Raw genomic sequence first — 21122 nt, 5'->3', positions numbered from 1 at the left:
ACCAGCAAGATGCTTTTCATAGATGTGTGCTCTGAATGCCACGTAAAAACCAGATTCCACAGAATGTTGCACGCCCATGAAAATGCGCATGCGGATGCACACGCATGTACCTATCCAGCAGGGCCGGCTCTTGCTTTTTCACTGATCCGGAGCGGTGAAGCACAAAAAATAATGAAATATAAGACCCCCATGCCGCCCCAAGCTTGGCTGGAACACCGCCCCTTGCAATCTGCCGCCCCAAGCATGAGCTTCCTCGGCGGGTGCCTGGAGCCGGCCCTGCCATCCAGCCATCCAGGAGAAAAACTATGTTAGTGGAACATCAAGCTGAGAAACCACCCAGGATTCATTCTGTCACCTTGTGGGTTTGCCTTCGCCGATATTTGTGTGCACGCCTCTCTTGACTGACTTCTGTGTGCTGTAAAAAGATGCAGTGTATGTCAGAGACTACAAACGGGAAACTTACCTCCTGCATATCCAGTACAATGTTGTGCTAACTGTGCAACAGAGTCTTTGCCTCTAACCTGATATCATTAGTGTAGAAGACAAAAATGTAGTCTAGAGACTAGAGAGAGAATTGTAATCCCAAATGGCGAGCTAGACAGGAGGCTAATTCACCATTTGCTGATGCATGTATCTTTTTTTCCATTTTTAAAAGTGCTGGAGCCAAACATCATGGCGGTCTCTCCTGTTTTTGATTTGTTCCCAGGTTGTTAGTGAGTACTTTCCTTCGGAACAGGCCACAGACTTTATTGAGGCCACATTGGGTGGTCTGCTGTCTGCTAGCTCCACCTGTGCCACGGCAGCTGGACTGTGGATGAAGATCATCCTGAAGGAGTGTGGAGGTGCCATGCTGGACGAGGTAAAACTGGGAACTGGAGAGCTTTTCTGCCTGAACTCTAGACTTTTTGATCTTTGCCCTCATGTGTAAGGAAGAAAAATCTTGCTGTTTCTCCCCCTCGGACATAGAGTCGATTCCATCTCTGTTTCTACCCTAAGATAGGCAATGGCAGAATCAATAGCAGTAGACCGAGATAATCCAAGGGAAAAGGAAGATGGTTGGTTGTTTATTGGTCTAGCTTGTTGCCAAAGTATTCAGCCAAGAAAGGCTTGAGAAAACAGACTCTGGGGAAAAGACAAGAAGACAGAATGACTGGCACTTGGAGGCCTCCAGGTATTAGGAGGCCTATGGTTAAGGGCTACATGGATTAAAAAGAGCACTGGGCTATTGCCAGCCTCTTGCCAGGTTTCTGAGCCTGGGCTCCAGCCCGAGCAGGAACAGCTCCACTTTTAGCCCCATGGTGCAAGCCCCACAGGCCCAGGTTGACCTGAGCTCTGAAACTCAGTGCTGTGGGATTTTTTTGCTGTGTAGACCTACCCTTTAAGAAGAGAAGGAGGGAGGGAGAAAACGCTAGTGTCTTTGGGATCCACTATTTATATGCCTTATTCTGGCGCCCAGTGCATTAGGGCTAGATGAAAGGAGCACTCCACAAATCTTCTAACAAGGCTGGTGAAAGGCCTCGGGAACAGGGAACCCTCGCAGCAGAACTGCCATGTTTGCACAGTGTTTTGAAGATGTGAAGGGCTAGGAATGAATATGAGAGGTAGTCCCCTGTTCATAGTCCCAGGCATTTGCACACTGTCTTTAAAGCACTTGCATATTTTGTGCTTGTGGTTGTTGATGAGCTTTGCATTCTTCGAGGCAAATGGTCAGATTTGGCTGCTTAAATCACACCTGCAAAATCTGGGCAAGCAAAGCCGCCTTTTGTGCATGTGAACTGTTTATGTAATGCATAGCTGGGCACCACCACATTAAATTACCTGGTGTGTCTGTGTGTGTGTCAGTGTTAATTTTTACAGCCGTGTGTGGGCAATTTGTGTGGGTTCAAGTTACGCAGACGTATTTGAACATTTGCTTCTTGAAGTGAGGCATTTCTAAAAAAGCAGCAGATGGTTAAATAAAGGTTTTGATTCTGTAGAGTGAATGGAGAGAAAGAAAAAGGGACATTTCTTTCTGGTTTTGTTCCTTCCAGGTGCCAGATATCCTGGCTATACTATATCGCCACATGCCTACGATCCAGGAGGGCAGCTTGAGGCAGTTCCTTGTGGAGGCAGTGTCCATTCTAGCTCACCATCACCAAGAGGCAGTGATCTCCAGCCTCCTCAGCAAACGTCTGCCGATGGACAGGTATATACCGCTACCTGTTGCATTCATCTTGGTAAAACATGGATCCCACAGCTTTACTAGGAGATGTAGGGCTTCATTTAAGCCACAGACAGTTTGGGATCATTCCTAAGGGTTAAGAGCCTGGCTCTTTCTGCAGGAAGGTCCAAGAACACGTTAAGGTGGGGTGCGGAGAGAAATTAAGTGTCATTCTGTTTCCATTCATGAATAGCTGCTTTGACATCCTAAAGACCTATCTTTACTGGTATAACTGGAGTGTACTGTTGGAAACATCTACCTCTCTAGACGCCTGAATTGAGCTCACTCTGGAAATGAGCAGTGGCTGTTGGTTTCCTGGTAGCATGACAGCTTCAGGTGCAAATCCCTGGCTGATTGCAAAGACTAGGGCCAATATTATCATCAGACCTCTGCTTGGTATCAGTGAGGGTGGGGCTGCTAGAGCAGTGTTGCCATCCTTGGTACTTAAAAGTGGACTGGAAGCAGATCCACCATTTCATTTAAAGATCCCTAACTGAGTTATCAGTGATCAGTGCTGGAATCTAAGACCATAAGAACAGCCATACTGGGTCAGACCAAAAGGCCATCTAGCCCAGTAGTCTGTCTTGCGACCGTGACCAGTGCCACATGCCCCAGAGGAAATGAACACAACAGGTCGTTGTCAAGTGATCCATCCCCTGTTGCCCAGTCCCAGCTTTTGGCAAACAGAGGGTAGGGACACCATTTGTGAAGGGGACATAGGATGGCCATGAATATTCATTCTCATAGTTGTATGTCCATCGAGTAGGAATCTGGCTGTTCTTTCATCCACTTGCCTTCCAAACCCTAGATCTTTGGGAGCCACATGCTCATGATTCCAAATTGACTGGGAAGTGGCGAAAACAGGAAGTGAGGTTGGCGCTCTGTGTCCTGTCCTTCTGAAGTCTAGTATTAATGGTTAGGCTGCAGGAAGACTAGGTCACTTAACTTAGTTCTGTACCTGGAAACTCCATATTTAAACACAAGGAGAGTTAAAGGAGGACAGGACTCCTAACTCTCTCATCATAGGCAAGGAGAACATTTGGTCTTTACTAAAATATGACGCATTCAGGGTGAGCCACAAAAGTGTCCAGGGCTCACCTGTAACTTCTGTTAAACTGCAGTGACACCGCTGAGCTGTGGAGATCTCTGGGGGGAGACCCCTTGCTTGCCACTCAAGTCCTACGAGCCCTAATAGAGAAGATAAAGACTCCAGCAAGAACAGAAGGCAACATCACCTCAGAGACAGAAATTGACAGGCATTTGGCAGCTGCTGAACCTCTCTCAGTAAGTTAGATGACAGACACATCTTTCAGGCTTTCCTGTGCCCTGTGACAATCCTGCTGATGGAAAGCGGGAAGTGTGGTATAATATTGCTGTGTGGGCACTTCTCCTCTGATGGACTGTTTCCCTGAGTCCGGCTCTGCTGTCTGTGGAACAAATACGGCAGTTTTAGCTACGTTACTGATTTTCTTAATACTGTCTGGCCATTAGAAAGTCTTTGGAGCAGGTTTCTCACAGTGCTTTGCAAATCTTCCTTTGGACTCGCAGCATGCCTTGGGAGGTCATACACATTTATACGGATGTGGGAAAGTGAGCCACGAGTTAAGCAAGTTGCTCGCTGTCATTCAAGTTACTGGCCGAAGGGAGAATTTAGTACAGCAGATATCAGCAGGGGAGAGAGGGAGTGATGGTGTTGGGAAGAGATCTCCTTTTTTACCATGCTCTCCTTTCAGGCAACATGTGCCATCTTTGAGGTGGTGTCAGCCCTGCAGTCGAGCAAAGCTGTGCGGGAACTGCTCCCAGAGTTGTTTCCTGTTCTCCTGCAGCAGGTCAGCCAAACCCTCGGACAAAAGCTGCCTTTGCCAACGAGAAGCAGCCCGAGCGAAATCCGAAAAGGGCTACAACTTCCTGAGGGCAACCCTTGCCGGTAATTAGAAGGAAGGGAGAGAAACAAAGAGAATTCCAGGAGAGTTGTGTGACGCTCCCCAGGAGTTCCCAGGGTTACGAGGCACCTTACCATCACATGCCCTTCGAGTGAGGAAGTCTTGTCTGTGCCTGCTGTGGGTCAGTTCCCTGAAACTACCAGGCTCTGGCAAAACAAACCCTGCCACCCAGGCCTCCTCAGACCTCAGTCTCTTTGTACAGCTTAATGACAGGCACCCACCCACCTCTGAGTCTTCTGACCATTCCGTATAGTGTCCAGCCCTTTATCCACTGAACTCCCACAGAATTGTCAGGCCTGCTGTTCCCAATGGAACAGTACACACCAGTTTATTACTTCTTCTTTAGACTCTGTACTCGATACTTATACTCTGTACTGCCAAACACACAGCACTTAGATATATTTCTAGTGAAAAGAAGAACCGAGATTATCAAAGAACAGAGATTCCAGTGACCATGAGTAAGAATGCAAGCAAAAAATGGTTACATTTCAAATGAAATCATAACCTGCTCCTAGAAACTAAACTTAACCAACAGGTTAACCTCCTGTCTCAAGATGTTTCTCACCCAAAGTTCTCAACCAAGCCTGATCGCGACCCCTCTTTCATGAAGCAAACTCGCGGTCCATCTACTTCCTAAGTGAAAGATGTCCCCCAAATAGACTAGAGCAAACCTTTGATGTGTACCCCAAAATTGGGTCCCCACCCCCTGTCTACTTCCTGCTACTTTTCTTTCTTTGATGTTCTCACAGTCCTCCTCAACTGAATGTGAACCCTACATGCTTAATGTACATGTAAACAAACAGATGGATAAACATTTCTTGCCTGAAAGAAAACCATTTTGTCACCTTTCCTGGTGACTAGTCCCGAGTCACAGATCCGAAGAATGTAATTTTCAATGCATATCCATGACTCTTGACACAGCATCTGGACATGCGTTTCACAATGATATTGGCGACATGGGCTTTTATTTGAGACTCATGGGGCAATCTTTTAGTGAGCTAGAATGTATGTACCAGGCCCCTCGGCACCCACTCTGTTCCCCTCGCCAGTTAACACTAAGATTCCTGAGTCCTCAGTTGACTTCAGCTCTGGTAGCACATTAATGTACATTTCCCACCAATCTCGCAACATTATTAGTTTCTCTTCTTCTTGTGTTTCTTTATTCCATGCCAACAAGGTGCTCAAATTACAGACTTCATGGTTTTATAGTGTCTCTGAATTTTCCTAGGAAACCAGGATCTCAGCTCTGTTCACGGATGGGCAGCAGGTATCAAATAAACATAAGGAAGTACTACTTCACACAACACACGGTCAGCCTGTGGAACTCATTGCCAAGGGGTGTTGTGAAGGCCAAAAGTATAACTGGGTTTAAAAAAAAAGAGAATTAGATAACTTCATGGAGAACAGGTCCATCAATGGCTATTAGGCAAGATGGTCAGGGATGCAACCCCAAGCTCTGGGTGTCCCTAGGCCTCTGACCGCCAGAAACTGAGACTGGACAACAGGGATTGGATCATTTCATGATTGCCCTGTTCTGTTCATTCCTGCTGAAGAAGCTGGCATTGACCACTGTTGGAAGACACTGTACTGGACTAGATGGACCATTGGACTGACCCAGTAAGGCTGATCTTATGTAGTGGCCACAGTGGGTCAGGTTTTCAAGATGGGTGCCTCAGTTCTGTCCACAAAACTTGAATTTGTTCAGATGGATGGGTACCTAGTTATGTGATTGCTGGCGCTGCAGACACGAGTATATATTCTGCTCATGCTGTTGGCCCATGTGCAGGCCCATTTTAGGTACCTATGTGACGGGGTGGTAGGCTGTGCCCCGGCCTCTTCCATGGACACAGACTGCTCTGAGTCCCTCCAAAGTGTTCTAGGGATGCCTGCTCCTGAGATCCTGGTGGTAAGGGCTCTGATGACTGTTTGACCCCACTGCATGATCTTAAGTCACCTTTACACTTGACCTTTGTTTTCTTTCTCCTCCCTCTTGTCTCTACTTTCGTGTCTAGGTTCCTCCAGCCCCTTTACATATATTTCCTCTTTACCTGGCCCTTCAGGTTTTATTTCCACCCTCCTGGGCCTCCATACCTGCCTTGGTGTCCCTGTTAGAAAGGGATTCCAGTCCATGCCCAGTAGAAGGCAGTGGGGCAATCCATCCACTACCCCTACATGTTTCTGCCTAAACTTCCCCTTAATTTTCAGAGTCACCTCTGCCATTGGGCAGAATTTATTGTCCCCATGGACCTGGTATTCAGTTTTGATCCTACCTCTGGGAAGTATCCAGTGGGGTTTCCCTAACTCCTGCCAGATTAGCAAACAGGATGAAGCTGTGTCCATTAGTCCCTTTGGTGGCTCCTCCCTACCCAGACCGATACGGTAGGTACTTTCTTTTTTCTTCCCTGCCTGGGAGTCTTGTCCCAACCACAAAACTGGGCAAACCCACAGTCCATTTTCGGACAGTCTCTTTTTAGATGTCCTTCAGGTCCATGTCGGAAGCACGCCGTAGGCCAAGCTCCCACTACAGTTCCTTGAGGCTCCTCCCTCTTCTTCTTGCTGCCCTTCCCAGCTGTAGGCACTCTGGTCCTTCTCAAATCTAGTCCCTTAAACCACTGACTCACTCTGGGAATGTCCGCCTCTGCAAATTCCTCTCACTTTAACTGTGGGGTCCAGATGAACTGGCTGGCGCCACAGAACCCATACTCGGGTATGCTCAGGGAGACTCTGAAGAAACTTCCAGAACCATGCAGTCCATGACCTCCCCCATGGTCTGAGTATCTGGCCTTACCAATGAGTGGCCCAATCTTTTAATTTCTGTCCAAATGCACAGAGGCATAATCCCTCAATCCATCTTTCAACTCTACATTTCTGGCAGTACTTTTCTGTGGACAGGCCCCACCTCGTCCAGCATGGCTGCCTTAATCATGTCATAATCTCTTGCCTGCTCATCACTAAAAGCCCTAGATGTGCTTCCCCGGTTAAATAGGGTGTCAGTTGAAGGGCCCACATTGTTCTGTCCCTAGGAGGTCTCACTGCTGCTCCTTGAAGAGTAACCAAAAACACATCGGGGTTGTTCACGGGTCCCATTTTACAGTCTGATCTCCTGTGCCTGGTTTCCATTTCCTGTCACGGGACTCACCAAACTTTGGGGGAGTTGTTGCTAGACCTGGGCTTGTTCCCATATAAATTCCTGCCGACTCTTTTGCTGTTAAACGTACCGGGCAAGGAAAGGCTGTTTTTCTGCCTGCTGGGATTGTTGGAAGGTCTGTCGGGTCTTCTACACCAGCGGTCTCCAAACTGGGGTGCACGGAATGATCCCTGCGAGGGCGTGGCAGGAGAAGCGCCACCGGACGGCACTGCGCCGTTTTTTTCCTTCGGCGGCAGCTCTGCACGTCCACGGCTGGTGCTCCCCTCTGGCGGCCCGCCTGCGGCAGGTCGGTGGCACGTCTGTGGCAGGTCACCCTGGGGGTGCGTGAGCCAAAATGTTTGGAGACCACTGTTCTACACCAGCCATTCTCAACCGGGCCGGTTTTAGGGGGTCTGCCAAGCAGGGTTGGCTTTAGACTAGCTGGGGCTCAGGGCAGAAAGCTGAAGCCTTGAGCCCAGCACCTGCACTAAAGCCCCAAGCCCCTGCACCCTGTGGGGTTAAAATCTGGAGCCAGGAGCCCCAAACTCTGATGCCTGGCAGGGCAGAGGCCTGGAACTGGGCCATGGAGTATTTCTAGCATGTTGAGGGTGGGGGGAGGCTCAGAAACAGAAAGGTTGAGAACCCCTGTTCTACACTTCTCTTTGCTGCTTCATCACCCATTTCAGTGTTCCCTCCATCGCCTGGACTGCCAAACCTCTACACCGGCTTCTGCAACAGGCTCTCCATTTGCATAGATAACAGGGAAATCCCTGATGAGCTCCCGGCTGTGACAGAGAGGGGTGTTGCACCCCCACATCTTCCACAAACACAGACCGCGTTGAGACTTTTTTGCTTGTAAACACCAACGTATAGTCTATTTAATCCCCCTACCAATACATAGCACCTTTATATTGTATCTCAACTTTCTAAGCTCTTCTCCAAAAGTCAGGTGGGGGGTAAGGTGTTTCCACTCAGAGACCTCACTTTGTCAGGCTCTCCTAGCTTTTTGTCTTTCTGTTTCTCTTAGGGTGACCAGACAGCAAGTGTGAAAAATCAGGACGGGGGCGGGGGAGGGGGGATAGGCACCTGTATAAGATAAAGCCCCAAATATTGGGACATCTGGTCACCCAAGTTTCTTTCTCTGTCTGTTCCCCTCAAAGGGCTCCTGCCCATGTCCTTTTATACAGTTTCCCTGTTAATGGAATGATTGCTTCCTTGACTCACTAGCCCCAATCTGACCTCGTAATCAGGTACACCTCTATCCAATTAGGCCTTCTGTGAGGAACCGAATTAGTACGAATAGTGACCAGAGTGCTGACTCAAGTGCAAACCCTCAGCACTCTGTCACCTCATATCTGGAGATATGACCCCAAAATGTCCATTAGTGATCACCACACTCTATGCCCCCTGTTTCTGGGTCCTGATCATGTATCTTTTCCATATCACTGTACTCTGCTAGTGCCCATACTCCTTGCAGAAAGAGAAAAAGCCCTGGCTGGGATGATTTAATTGGGGATGGGTCCTGCTTTTGAGCAGGGGGTTGGACTAGATGACCTCCTGAGCTCCCTTCCAACCCTGATATTCTATGATTCTATGATTCTATGAAAAAGAACTGCAAAATTTTGTCCCTAGCAAAACTAGTCCTATGAGATGTATGAGACTGAAACTTACCTCCCAGCATCAAGTCCTTCCAGGGACACTGGTGTCCAGGACATTGCCAATGGGTGAACTGCCGACTGAACAGCAGACCTGAGAAGTAACCGGGGCTTCCTGACTCTCTGTTCAAGCTGCACCTTCCTCCTGATTGGTGCAGTTCTGTGCCTCTCTTTCCCCAGGCTTTCTATCAAAGCATTAGAATCTGTGCTTTTCAAGGGTGGGAATGAGAGACTGGTGAGAGCGCTCAGGAAGCAGAGGACTTGGACTCTTGTGGAAAACCCCAAGACACACCATGAGGGAGTGTGTCTGCTGGTGAGGTAAGAGATCTAGGAGGCATCATTTTATCCTTGGGAATGAGTAGCCAATAGAGTGGCTGAGAGAGAACCTCCCGTTTATAGCTTTGTGGGCGGGGGGTGCGGGGGTGTCCTGGGTGGAAACACACAGCTCCCACTCCTAGATATCAGAGCTGTATGCTCAGAGCAGCTGAGTTTTTGAAGTGTGCAATCTAGCCCATGAGCGGTTTCTTTTGTCTTCCAGGCCTCTGCTAAGATCTGGACTCATAACACCTGAGATCATACAAAGCCTCTTCCCCTGGGTGAATTCCCCCTCAGAAAACCACCGAGTCACAAGCACAGCTTTCCTTGCCCAGGTAAGACACAGGGCTCTGAAGAGCAGTTTCACCATTAGACTCTTGTCTGCCTTTCTTTCGGGAGTTGTACAGTTCAGTTCATAGGAGTAATTGTCATTTTAGACAGTAGAATAGGTCCTCCTTTATATGGAAACCTCACCAGGAACTTCACGATACCTTTCTGAGTCCTTCTCTCTCTCTCTGTGTTTTTTATTGCCGTCATTGCCTATACTAGCTACACAACCACAGGTGCTGGCTGAGAGAGATACGGACAGAGTTTGGATGACTGGACCTCTTCTGCCAAGTCCTAGTGCTGATCCTAACCAACAGCTCCTGATTTTGGTTTAGCTCAGCACATCTTCTGAATGAACCGAGTGTCCTAATACTACCCACCAAACAACCTACAACTACATTAATGTCTATCTTAGGTTCTCATTACTCTAGTATCGGAGTACCTCTAAACTCTTTAATGTCTGTATCCCCACCACACTCCTGCGAGGTAGGGAAGCACTATGTTTCCTATTTTACAGGCAGGGAACTGATGCACAGAAGGGCTAAGTGACTTGCCCAAGGTCACACAGGAAGTCTTTGAGGGAGCAGGAAATGGAACCTGGGTCTCCTAAGTCCTAGGCTAGTGTGGGGATACCTGCTGGAGCATCCTCCCTTTCCACAGTCTTCCTCCAACATCTGCATCATATTTCCCACTTATGCTAAGCAACTATCTTCGGGGCTTATCTGGTTCTAAGAAAAACAACCTCTCTGTGCCTGTGATGGGCTGTACCTGGGTTTTAAGGCTCCTTACAAGAGGCCCCATGGTCCTACTACATCCTGCCCCAGGAAAAGAGCCCCCAGTCTGGGTCTGTCTAGAGAGGCCTCATGAAAGCAGCCGATCCGAGCTCATCAGGCTCGGCTAAAAGGAGCCTGAGGTTAGGGTGAAGCTAAAAGTGGCCGGTAGGAAGAAGCGACAATGACCTGAAATCAAGCAGTGCCTAGCTCCTGTTTATAGGATCCATGGTTTGGAACCCAGAGTTAGGGGCAGGCCCAGGTTCCCCTACCACCAACAGTGGCATAAGCCCCATGGAGGGGACAATGCTAATGGAGAGCTTGAACAAAGGGCAGAATGTAAAGGACCCAGAGTTGGGGCTGGAGCCCCTAGTGAGGGCAATGGGACTGTTCTTGACTACCCCAGAAGGGGTTCATTTGGACTTTGGGACTCAGCCAGAGGCCTGAGCCACAGAAGACTCACTGAGGACGACTGGCAGGGTGCACCAGGGGTGAGAAAAGGACTGTGATACCATACCCAGCCACTAAGAGGCTCTCAAGAGGTGAGTGGATCCCTATTCTAGTGCCCAAAAGGAAAGCTCCATGTTTTGTAGACCTTTCTCATTTGTGTGGAATTTCTCATTTGTGTTACAGTGTATTATGTGCCAAGTATCAGAGGGGTAGCCATATTTGTCTGTATCCTCAAGACTGGGGCTGTAGGAGGACTCCTTGTTGTTTTTAGTGTATGACATGTCTGCTCAGATTCTATTCCCAATCTTAATGATCATATTGGGGCTAATGGACAGGTTGATTTTCTTTCAGCTAATGAGTGATCCCATGCTCAGGGAGAAGAAGTTCCTTAAGCCAGTCTTACACATCTTAGAAGAAAAGTCACATGATAGGAACAGCATTGTCCGGCAGATGGCTGTAAGAGGCCTGGGAAATTTAGTCTATGGGGCGCCTGAGAAGGTAAGAGAGAATACTGACTAGAATGCAGCATAACTAGAGAAACCAAGGAAAATAGTTGTTCGGAGTTTACAGAGGCTGCACACAATGCACTAGGCCAAATTCTGCTCTCTCACATACCCGAGTAACCTCTTTGCAGTCAATACAGAGCAAGCTAGATCCTTTGCTAAACTGGGCATAAGCAAACAATCTGTGCACTTTAATATGACCATGTGTAAATGTCTCCATCTAGGAACAAAAAAAAATGCAGGCCATACTTACAGGATGAGAGACTCTATCCCAAAAAGCAATGATGCTGAAAACCACTTGAGTCATGGCAGAGAATCAGTTGAACATAAGGTGTCCCAATGCGAAGTTGTGGCCAAAAGGGCTGAAATGATCCTTAGAGGCATAAAGAGAGGAAACTTGACTAAGAGTAAAGAAGTTCTTTTCCCTCTGAATATGACACTCATGTGAGCACTGCTGGAATGCTGTGTCCAGATCAGGTGTCCACAATTCAAGAAGGATGCTGATAAATTAGAGAGGATTCAGAGAAGAGTCCCAAGAATTCTCAAAGGATTGGCAAAGATACCGCTAGTGATAGACTCAAGGAGCTCAATCTATTTAGCTGTACAAAAAGAAGGTTAAGGAGTGACTTGAGGACAGTCGAGAACTACTCACATGGGGAACACATTTTGAGAATGGGTTCTTCCCATTAGCAAACAAAGGTATAAGAAGATTCAATGGGGGAAAATGAAGCTAGACTAATTCAGACTGGTAATAAGCCATTGATTTTTAATGGTAATTTTAATTAACCATTGGAACAATTTATCAAGGGTTGTAGTGGATTCTCTGTCACTAGCAATTTTAAAATCAAGATTGAACGTTTTTCTAAAAGATACACTCTAGTTCCAACAGAGACTATTTCGGGGAAGTTCAATGTTATGCAGGAGGTCAGACTGGATAATCACAAGGGTTTCTTTTGGCCTTGGAATCTAAGTAACTAGGAATCTAATAATAGGATGACACAGGTGTATTATGGCACCAAGTTTGGCTCATTGTAGCTCGAACCTGGTCTGAAATATAGCTATAGGTCTCCGGGGAGGGGGATCGGGGGGTGGGAGGGGGAGATGAAATTCCCACAGCTTCATAACTGCTTAAGAAAATGTATTAGAAGTGTGATCAGTGATCAGTGTTCTTTAATGTCGTATGTTTGTCCAGCTGAAAAAGCACAAGAAGTTTCTTATGGTCATCCTGATCAGGGCCTTAAGTGACCCTTTCAGTTCTGAAGTCATTGGCGAGAGCATGAAAGCAGTGGCCAAAGTCCTGAAGGAGCTGAAAGAGAAGGACATAGGTTCTTCCTTCAGAGACCTCACCCAAGAGATCCGGACCTACTTTGACAACGTATGTGACCAGAACTCTCCAGCCCCAGTTCAAGCGATCTTGATTAGACTCCATTTACTCCCTGGGCATTGCTCATGTCAGAGTGAAGAGATGTTTCGGCCCCAGGGAAGAGAAGTGTTTTACGGAGGAGGAGAACATAAGGAGGATGGGGATGACATCCCTGCTCCCACAGTCTCCCCCTTCTGTTCTTCTTTCTTGCCACTGAGAACCTCAAAGAAAGTCTGAATACTAGATTAGGTAGCTAGATAACCATGAAAAGGGGGTTCCAAGGTACAATAGAGAGCGTTGGGCCTGCTCTCTACCATTTTTACGTGAGAGGGTTGGAATGATTCCGTTTTGCAGAGAATTTTGAGATGTCAAATTTTGGTTTTGTTCCTATTTGTGGCAATTCCTCTCCCCAAACTTCAAAACTCTTTGTGAAACAGAATTCCTCTTCTTAGCCGAGCTCTATTGAAAGCCTTGGGTCCGGGCAGTCTGCTCTCAGACTATCCCGGTGCTGGGAACCCAGGAAACTGTGGGAGCTAGAAGTGCCAGGGAGTTGCAAATTTGAGAGCCAGGGTCCCAGACGCTGGGGGTTTGGAAGCCCACGATCCCAGTCAGCCTGCTAGATCAGCTTCCAGGGAGCTGAATGGGTGCACTGGCAAGACAGCAGGCAGGTTTCTAAGGACCCCTGCCTGGCTTCTGGAGGAATTTCATCAAAATGGAACTGTCGCTCAAATAGTTTAATGAATCAGCAAATTCGAAACAAAAATTAGTTCATGAAAGTGTTCCCGACTAGCTGTAGTTGGAATCCCTCGACTTTAGCGTAGAAGAGATGGCTGTGCGAGGTTCGTGATGTGATTGTCCCTTAGTTACTAACTTGTGGGGCTTTCTTGGCTGTAGGAGGATGATGCTCTTCGTTTATGGTCCTTTGTCCTATTTGGCATCCTGGCCCGCCTGACCAAAAGAAAATGGAAGGGCTATTTCGCTGAGCAGGTTCGACAGAGCTGGGTCACACTTCTGCTGCACCTGCAAGACCCGAACCCCAGGGTTTCAGTGGTAAGACCGAGAGTGACTTATTTACTAAGCCAAAGGAATCTTCCTCCCAATGACAGGGGAGCTCTGCTATTCCTGCCTGCTCTGGAGGCCCAAATTCCCCCCTCAGTTCATTGCCCTCCTGCTGAGTCAGTTCCCGCCAGGTTGGTCCATGGCTGCCTCACCAGAATCCAGGATAGGTCATGGGTCTGAGCCCGACAGCTCTCTATTCCTGTGTGTCTCTGCACCCCAGGCCCCTGCCTCCCCAGAACAGAAGAGAGACCTGGTGAAGCAGCTTTCGTAGGTAGATCTGTTCCAAAAAGACATTGATGCTACCTCCAGGTTGCAGTGGAAGCTCTCCCCTCTATTAGTCATTCCTGCATGTTTTCTGCCAATTACATCCAGATGAATCCCTTTTTATATTGGAATAGATGAGCAGTCAAGCAGATGAGTTCCCTTTGAATGACCAAAGCACTCAGTAGGGAACAATTAAATGGTGTGACACGCTTCCTTTTTTCAGGAATGCAGAACTACGTTTCACCTCTGTGTCCCGTTTTTGGGACTGAAGAGGCTCCAAACTGCCGTGAATGAACACCTTGATGGCACAGCCGAGCTGAAGCCTGAAGAGCTCCAGGTGGACATTTGCAGACACCTTGTGAGTGAGCTGTTGAAGTGTCTGAGATTCTTGACTGGAGTGGTATGTGGTGGTGTAGAGGTGTGGGGGGGATGTGTGATGGGTAATGGAAATAGCGGTCAGAGTGGGATATATGACTGAGGGTGATGGGAAATGTAAATCTGCCACAGATCCCCATTTTTCCCACGTCCACCCAGTCACCTGTTCTTTCTCTGATTTACCTGTGGCTCGTAAAAGCATGTGCTGGCAGTCAAAGGGCACTTCTAGCCAGAGAGAGCTCATGTGTCCCTGATTTCCTCTAGGCCAAAGAGAATGCCGAGCTGCTGGAGAACTTGTACAAAAGCACCATCATGTACTTCTTTAGCAGATGGGAAGAGATCCGGGCAGTTGCAGCCAAGTTAGCTGGTGAGAGATGATGCCCAGTGTCCCTTTTGGTATTCCCATTGAGGGAGAGAGAAAAAATCCCACTGTGCAGCACTGAGCTGCCATTAATCTCTCTATGCCTCAGCTTCCCATACATAAATGGGGATGTTAATATCCCTACCTCTCCAGTGTGGTGGTCGGAGGAAATCATGACTTGCTATAAAGTGCTTTGGGATTGTTGCAGGGAAAGCACGGTGCAGTCATTTAGTAGTAGAGGCTGGGACACTGTCTCATAGGGCATGTTTACACTTGGAGCTGGGGGGCTAATTCCCAGCTTGATGAAACATACCCGCACTAGCCCTGAGTGCTAAAAATAGAGAGTAGCTGCGATGGCAGGAGCAGGAGGAAGTTTAACCACCCCAAGTATGATCCCATCCAAACCCCAAAGTCGATTCTCAAGGTGGCTAGCTCCTCCCACTGCTCGTGCTGCTTTAGCTACATTCTAATTTTAGCATGCGAGCGCTGTCCGAGCTAGAGTGGGCCTGTCCCATTGAACTGGGAGTGATCCCCCTCGCTCAAAGTGCAGACCCACCCACAGTGTTGCTCAGTGCTCTTCACTACTACTTCATCATTGGGAGGCATGCAGCCCACCTGCCCTCAGCACCTGCTGTTTCAGGTTCCTGGCCACACCACCTTGTCAAGGAGGCAAAAGGTTCCTCCGCTTTGGCCCTGTGCCCTCTTCTCCCAAGCATACCCAGGTGAGACAGGCAGGCATTGTGGCCTAAGTCCCACCTGTCAGTCACCTTGTGGGATCCCTGCTTAGAACTCGCTTATTCCTGGCCCCAGGCCTTTGCTCAGACCACTAGACCAAGACACTAGCGTAGTATGTCTCCAATAACTGACAGCAGTGGCAAGAGGAACCCAGACTCTTTAAAGCAAATGGGTTTTGTGTAAACATTCTTAAAAAAAAAGTCTTTCTCATTCTCTTCAGTGTGGACTCTAAACTGCACTAGCATCCTCTTGCCCACAGCTCACCCTTAGGTCCACAGTAGGAGAGGCCAAAGACCTGTCTAGGGGCTGCTAATATCACTTTGCACTCAACAAGGGAAGGTTTTATTGTTGTTGTTTGTTTTCCATTGTGTATTTAGGCATCATCCTGGAACACACAGACAGGCAGCGTATGAAATGGCTGAACCTGGACCATCTGCTGATGTGTAAGTAATAAATACAGCTGAAGTTCTGCTCATCCGTGAGTTCTAAAGGAATTTAGCTGACAAGCAGCAGTAACCGATACCACTGGTGCAAAGTGCATCAGCCACACATCCAAGGAGAAATTCAGTCTTGCCCAGTAGAAAGTCAGCTTTAATTTCCCCTGAAGGAGGCAGCTGCAGGGGGTGTGATATGAGTCCGTGCATCTCCTGGTTGTCCTGGCAAGGCCCCCTCCGCAGCCAGTGCTATCCACTCTTTGGGCTTTATTGGCTCTCTGTGGACTGCCCAGGTGAGGAGAAATTGTAGCCACTTTCTGCTCCCCCAAATTTCCCACCAGCAATTTTTCTTCCAGTAGGTGCCCTGCATCCTGCACAAACCAGCTTGGATCTGGTCTCTGTTCAATTCCAGGGTTATTGGAGCTCAGACCGTGGCTCCTGAATAGAGATGGAAAATAAACTTAAAAGTGGAAGCTATTGAAACAATGGACCTTCTTCCATTTACAGCAGAGTGGATGACTTTCTGGTCGAGTCAGGGCCTCCCCACTTGTTGGGAGCATGGAAGGGAGCCAATGGAGGAACCTAAAGCTTTCTTTGTATTGGAGAGCTTCTGTAGCGTGCTATTCAGAGATAGTCAGTCTCCAGCTAGTTCAGGCACAGGTGACAATATGAAAAGTGAGGCAGATTCATCTCTCATGTATTTTCCATCCCAATAGAAGGACTGAGCCCAGTTTCACATTTTACAATGTGATCATTCAGCTCTGGTAGTTCAAGATTCTGTGATCACGCTTAGCTGTGATTTGACAGTCTGTACACTAGCATGTTGTCCTCTGTCATTTCAGCTCTCCAGTTCCTCAAGAAAGACCCAAGTCCCTCTGTCCAGCTGGTGGCAACTGAGGTCCTAAATGACATCTGTCCTGGCTGAGTGCTTGGGGAATGAAGCGGGAGAGAAACAGAAGAAGGTGCTACAGTAGTATAAGGGCCCTACCATCAATCAAATGTTAACCCCACCCTTGGCCCTCGTAAGCCTTACCCACCGTCACTGGAAGTCCCAAGCCATGAGGTATTACTTCCAGGGTCAAGGCAGACAAATGACCGGAAGCAATGTGTGTCATGTGACCCCTCTAAGAACTTCTCCCATTGTCCTCTACCAATCGGGATGGGTTTCGCCCTGATAGGAACGCCCCAAGAGAAGATTTGACCAATCAGGGGAAGTTCCGGGGCAGGAACTGTCTGGAAGTGGTTCGTGTGACCCCTCTAAGAATACCCCCCACCACCGTCTACCAATCAGTAGTGGTTTGAGCCACTGGGGACCACCCCGAGAGGAGGTTTGACCAATCATGGGGAGTTCCGGGGTGGGGTGATCTGTCTGGAAGTGGTTCGTGTGACCCCTCTAAGAATACCTCCCACCACCGTCTACCAATCAGTAGGGGTTTGAGCCACTGGGGACCACCCCGAGAGGAGGTTTGACCAATCATGGGGAGTTCCGGGGTGGGGTGATCTGTCTGGAAGTGGTTTGTGTGACCCCTCTAAGAATTCCTCCCACCGCCCTCTACCAATCAGGAGGGGTTTCAGCCACTGGGGACCACCCCGAGAGGAGATTTGACCAACTGGGGGGAGTTCCAGGGTGGGGTGACCCGTCCGGAAGTGCTTCGTGTGACCCCTCTAAGAACTCCTCCCACCACCTTCTACCAATCGCGATGGGTTTCGGCTGCAGAGGACCGCCCTGAGAAGAGATTTGACCAAAATGGGGCAGGTTCTCGGATTGGGTGAACCGTCCAGAAGAGGGTCCTGTGACCCCTCTAAGAACTCCTCCCAACGCCCTCTGCCAATCAGAGTGCAGCACCATCACCCCATAAGTCCCAGCGCTGGGCAGAGGAAGCCATCTCTCACCAAGAAGACATGTTTTAGAAATTGTGGAAAGGCTGAGAGGAAACATGGACTCCTTTACCACCCCCGTGAGACCTTCAGATTTTGTTTTAGCTCCGAGGACCTTTGGAGTTGTGTGGAGAAAGCGCTACGGCAGTGACAGTTCGAGGAGGGCACTTTGACTCAACCGTTGATGGATACGTCGGAACCCGACCCCCAAATCCAAACCTTTGTGAGGCACCCCGATGAGTGTGACAGCCTCTCATTGTCCAGGCCCTAAAGTTGGAAGGCGATTGTGGCTTGGGGGAGTCACAAGGTGAACGGGAAAGACGGCGCTCAGGTAAATGAATGATTAAGAAGCGACGGTCGATCATGGGGGTGTAATGGGGTTAGGAATCGACCTGGCATTACATAAATCTAAAAACAGGCAGTGGGGTGCTTACACTGTTTTTTGTCTGAAAATCTCTCAACAGCTCGACGATGCCTTTCTAGAGGCCTTTGAGAAGTTACACATCGGTAGCCCTGTGGGAGTAAATCCATCGCGCATCAGCTGTTTTTGCTCCTGTCTGAGACCCAGATCTCAAGAGGAAAATCCAGAAAAGGACAAAAATGGAAGAATGAACCAGCTCAGACTCCCTCATGGTAGGGATCATGGCCTCCTTTGTTTCAGGCGGCTGTAAAAGATTGTGTTAAACCAGGCGATTAATAAAACTTATTTAAATGTGCCAGAATGAACGTGTCCCCCTCCATACTTGTGTTCGTAAAAGACGGTCCCAGGAACAGCCATGTCTCCACAGACGGCTCTGTTAAAGAAAATCTGTTAAACCCCCAGGAAAGTTGGGGGCTTTGACGGGGTCAATCTTCTTTTTCAAGTGGCCAAAAAGCATCATAAAACTTTAAATAGAAGACAGGTCAGAGCTTGGCTTTCACACCAGGATGCTTACGCTTTACACAAACCAGCTCAAATACGTTTTAAAAGAACCAGGACCGTTGTTTCAGATGTGGGCGTGCAATGGCAGGCAGATTTGGTCCGTATGCACCGCTTCTCCAAACACAACAGCGGTTTTAAATACATCTTAACAGTGATAGACATTCTATCCAAATATGCCTGGGCCTTAGGCCTAAAAGACAAGATGAGCGGTGAGGAATCCAAGGCCTTGAAAGCTATTTTTAGCCAAGGTCACGTGCCTCAAAAATGACAAACTAATCGGTGGAAAGAATTTTGAAACAAACCTTTTAGCAGATTGTTGAAACAGCACAGTGTTAACGCTTTTTGTTACTGATAATGAAGTCAAAGCAGGGGTTGTGGAGCGATTTTAACAGAACTTGAAAAAGATGTGGAGGATGTGGCGATATTTTACAGCCCATAACGCCTTTCGCCACATTGACCTGTTACCTGACTTTATGAAGAGTTACAACCAGAGCTTTTACAGAACTCTACGTACCAGACCTGCTGATGTTAACCCTTCCAATTCTCTGAAGATATGGAAACCGGTTGATAGAGACGGTTTTAAAATAAAACCGGTTGTTGCCCCTTTTAGAAAAGGCGACCACGTGAGACTATCTAAAACCAAAGGAGCTTTTGAAAAAGGTTGTGAACAGACGTTTACCAATGAGATATTTATAGTGGATGAAGCCTGAACCAGGAGCCCGAGACCTGTATACCGATTAAAAGATTACGAGAGTGAGACAGTTACTGGATATTTTTACCCTGAAGATTTACAAAAAGTAAACCCCAAACAAGACAAGATTTGCAGGATCGAAAAAGTTCTAGCAGAGAAAGGAAAAGGGAGAAAAAAGCAGCTACTGGTGAAATGGTTTGTGGGGGGGCGATAAATTTACCAGCTGGGTGGAAGCTTCTCAATTCTGACGTTTAGACACAAACAAACAAAAAGATTCCTCCTGCAAAGACTGAGGGAGCGAAAAATGAGCGACAGCGGGTTTTACATGACTTTGCCCAGCAATGCCAGCTCTGCAGTTTTTCCTCAAAACACCAGCTCGAACTTTACAATACAGCTAATTAAGCCCTTGGATCTCCCGGGTGCCTGGGAGGTGGGGTTAGTGGAAATACAACACCCGCACAGCTGGAACGCTATCAACGAGGACACCCCTTTTGAAATCACCTTTGAAGATACGGCATAGAGTTTTATCCTACGACGAGGTTATTACTTGTCCATACCCAAATGATTGGATCATATGGACAATACCGTGGCTCGTCATCCCCCACCGCCTGAGGTGGTCATGAACGATGACCCTGTGGGTAGAAAAGTTAGCCTTAAATCCGCTGATTTTACTTTTATGTTTTCTACCAGCAGGGAGCTAGCTAACATTCTAGGTTTGGGCCCCAAGCGCAGCGTCCAAAAATTCCCCTTCTGGGCAGACATCACAGGGGGAGTTAATTCCCTGTATCTGCACACAGATATTGTAGTTTGTGAGGGACTTTTCTGTTCCCCTGTTACACTGTGTCCCTGTCTGAGGAAGGAACAATGAGTTTGTCACCATCACCTACGATAAACCTCATCACCTTCCTGTCAGAAAACACCACATCGATACCATTACCATTGAAATAAAGACAGATCAGAACAGATACATCTCATTTGTTGAACGGAGTGGATGTGAAAATTTAAACTGACGCGCAGATAAGATGCTTTCTGTTTAATGGGCAGTGCAGCCGAAGGCTTTAAATTGCGCATTGTATCAGCATCCCATTTTATGAAGAAAGTACATAGAAAGAGTGGCCCTGAGCGTTCGTCTGGGGCACGCGGAGTCCCTGCTTGCCACAAATGGTAAATATCCCGTGGACCGTGTGGGAATGAAAGTGTTTAGCATCCCCGTGGGCAGCAGGGTCAATAACCAGGAGAACCTGTTTTTTGGGACAGTTACCCAAAATGCTTGTCCTAGGGTTTGTCTTATGACTTGAGTGGAAGTTACACTAAAAATCCCTTTCATTTTAAACATTATGATATTAATTTTGTGGCCTTGTATGTGGATGGTGAACAGATACCAACCAAGCCTCTGCAACCAGACTTCGAGGCAGGATGCTGCGTGAGAGAATACATGAATCTGGTACAGACACTGGTAAACACATGACAGTTCGTTCTCTGTTAATGGACCGTGAGGAGTTTCCACAGGGTTACACCTTGTTTGCCTTTGACCTGTCTCCCGACCAGGAATGCACCGATGACTATTCCCTGCCTAGCCTTGCTCAAAATGTGTTTCAACAAGCCCAGACATGTGTATCTTGCAATGCTTTTTATAGCCATGTTATCCAATATTCTCAGGCATAACAGACAATGTTTTGTTTGGCATTATCCAACACATTTTTTATAAAGTAACTTTTCCCACAGTTGCTAGGCCCCGCGAGAATTGCAG

General features: G+C 47.8%; 1 protein-coding gene and 2 long non-coding RNA genes across 3 annotated transcripts; all 3 read left to right on the top strand.

The window, feature by feature from the left end:
• The first annotated feature begins 579 nt into the window (after positions 1-579).
• Positions 580-9247, top strand: LOC142069706 (maestro heat-like repeat-containing protein family member 2B). The gene is made up of 5 exons (XM_075121763.1): positions 580-859; positions 2031-2185; positions 3322-3484; positions 3934-4127; positions 9106-9247. Exons 1-5 carry the CDS (start codon positions 815-817, stop codon positions 9245-9247), a joined length of 699 nt encoding a protein of 232 aa, XP_074977864.1. The 5' UTR covers positions 580-814.
• A 288-nt stretch (positions 9248-9535) lies between these two features.
• LOC142069728 (uncharacterized) lies at positions 9536-12751 on the top strand. The gene is made up of 3 exons (XR_012665667.1): positions 9536-9575; positions 11139-11285; positions 12483-12751. It is a non-coding gene; the product is annotated as an uncharacterized LOC142069728 (long non-coding RNA).
• A 1463-nt stretch (positions 12752-14214) lies between these two features.
• Positions 14215-16803, top strand: LOC142069624 (uncharacterized). Its single transcript, XR_012665557.1, has 4 exons — positions 14215-14334; positions 14616-14718; positions 15825-15890; positions 16724-16803. It is a non-coding gene; the product is annotated as an uncharacterized LOC142069624 (long non-coding RNA).
• Positions 16804-21122: the final 4319 nt, after the last annotated feature.

The sequence above is a fragment of the Caretta caretta genome, chromosome 20, assembly GCF_965140235.1.
Source record: "Caretta caretta isolate rCarCar2 chromosome 20, rCarCar1.hap1, whole genome shotgun sequence".
NCBI classification, from domain to species: Eukaryota; Metazoa; Chordata; order Testudines; family Cheloniidae; genus Caretta; species Caretta caretta.
The sequence above is the reverse complement of the archived record's forward strand: the minus strand, read 5'-3'. Positions and strand labels throughout refer to the sequence as shown.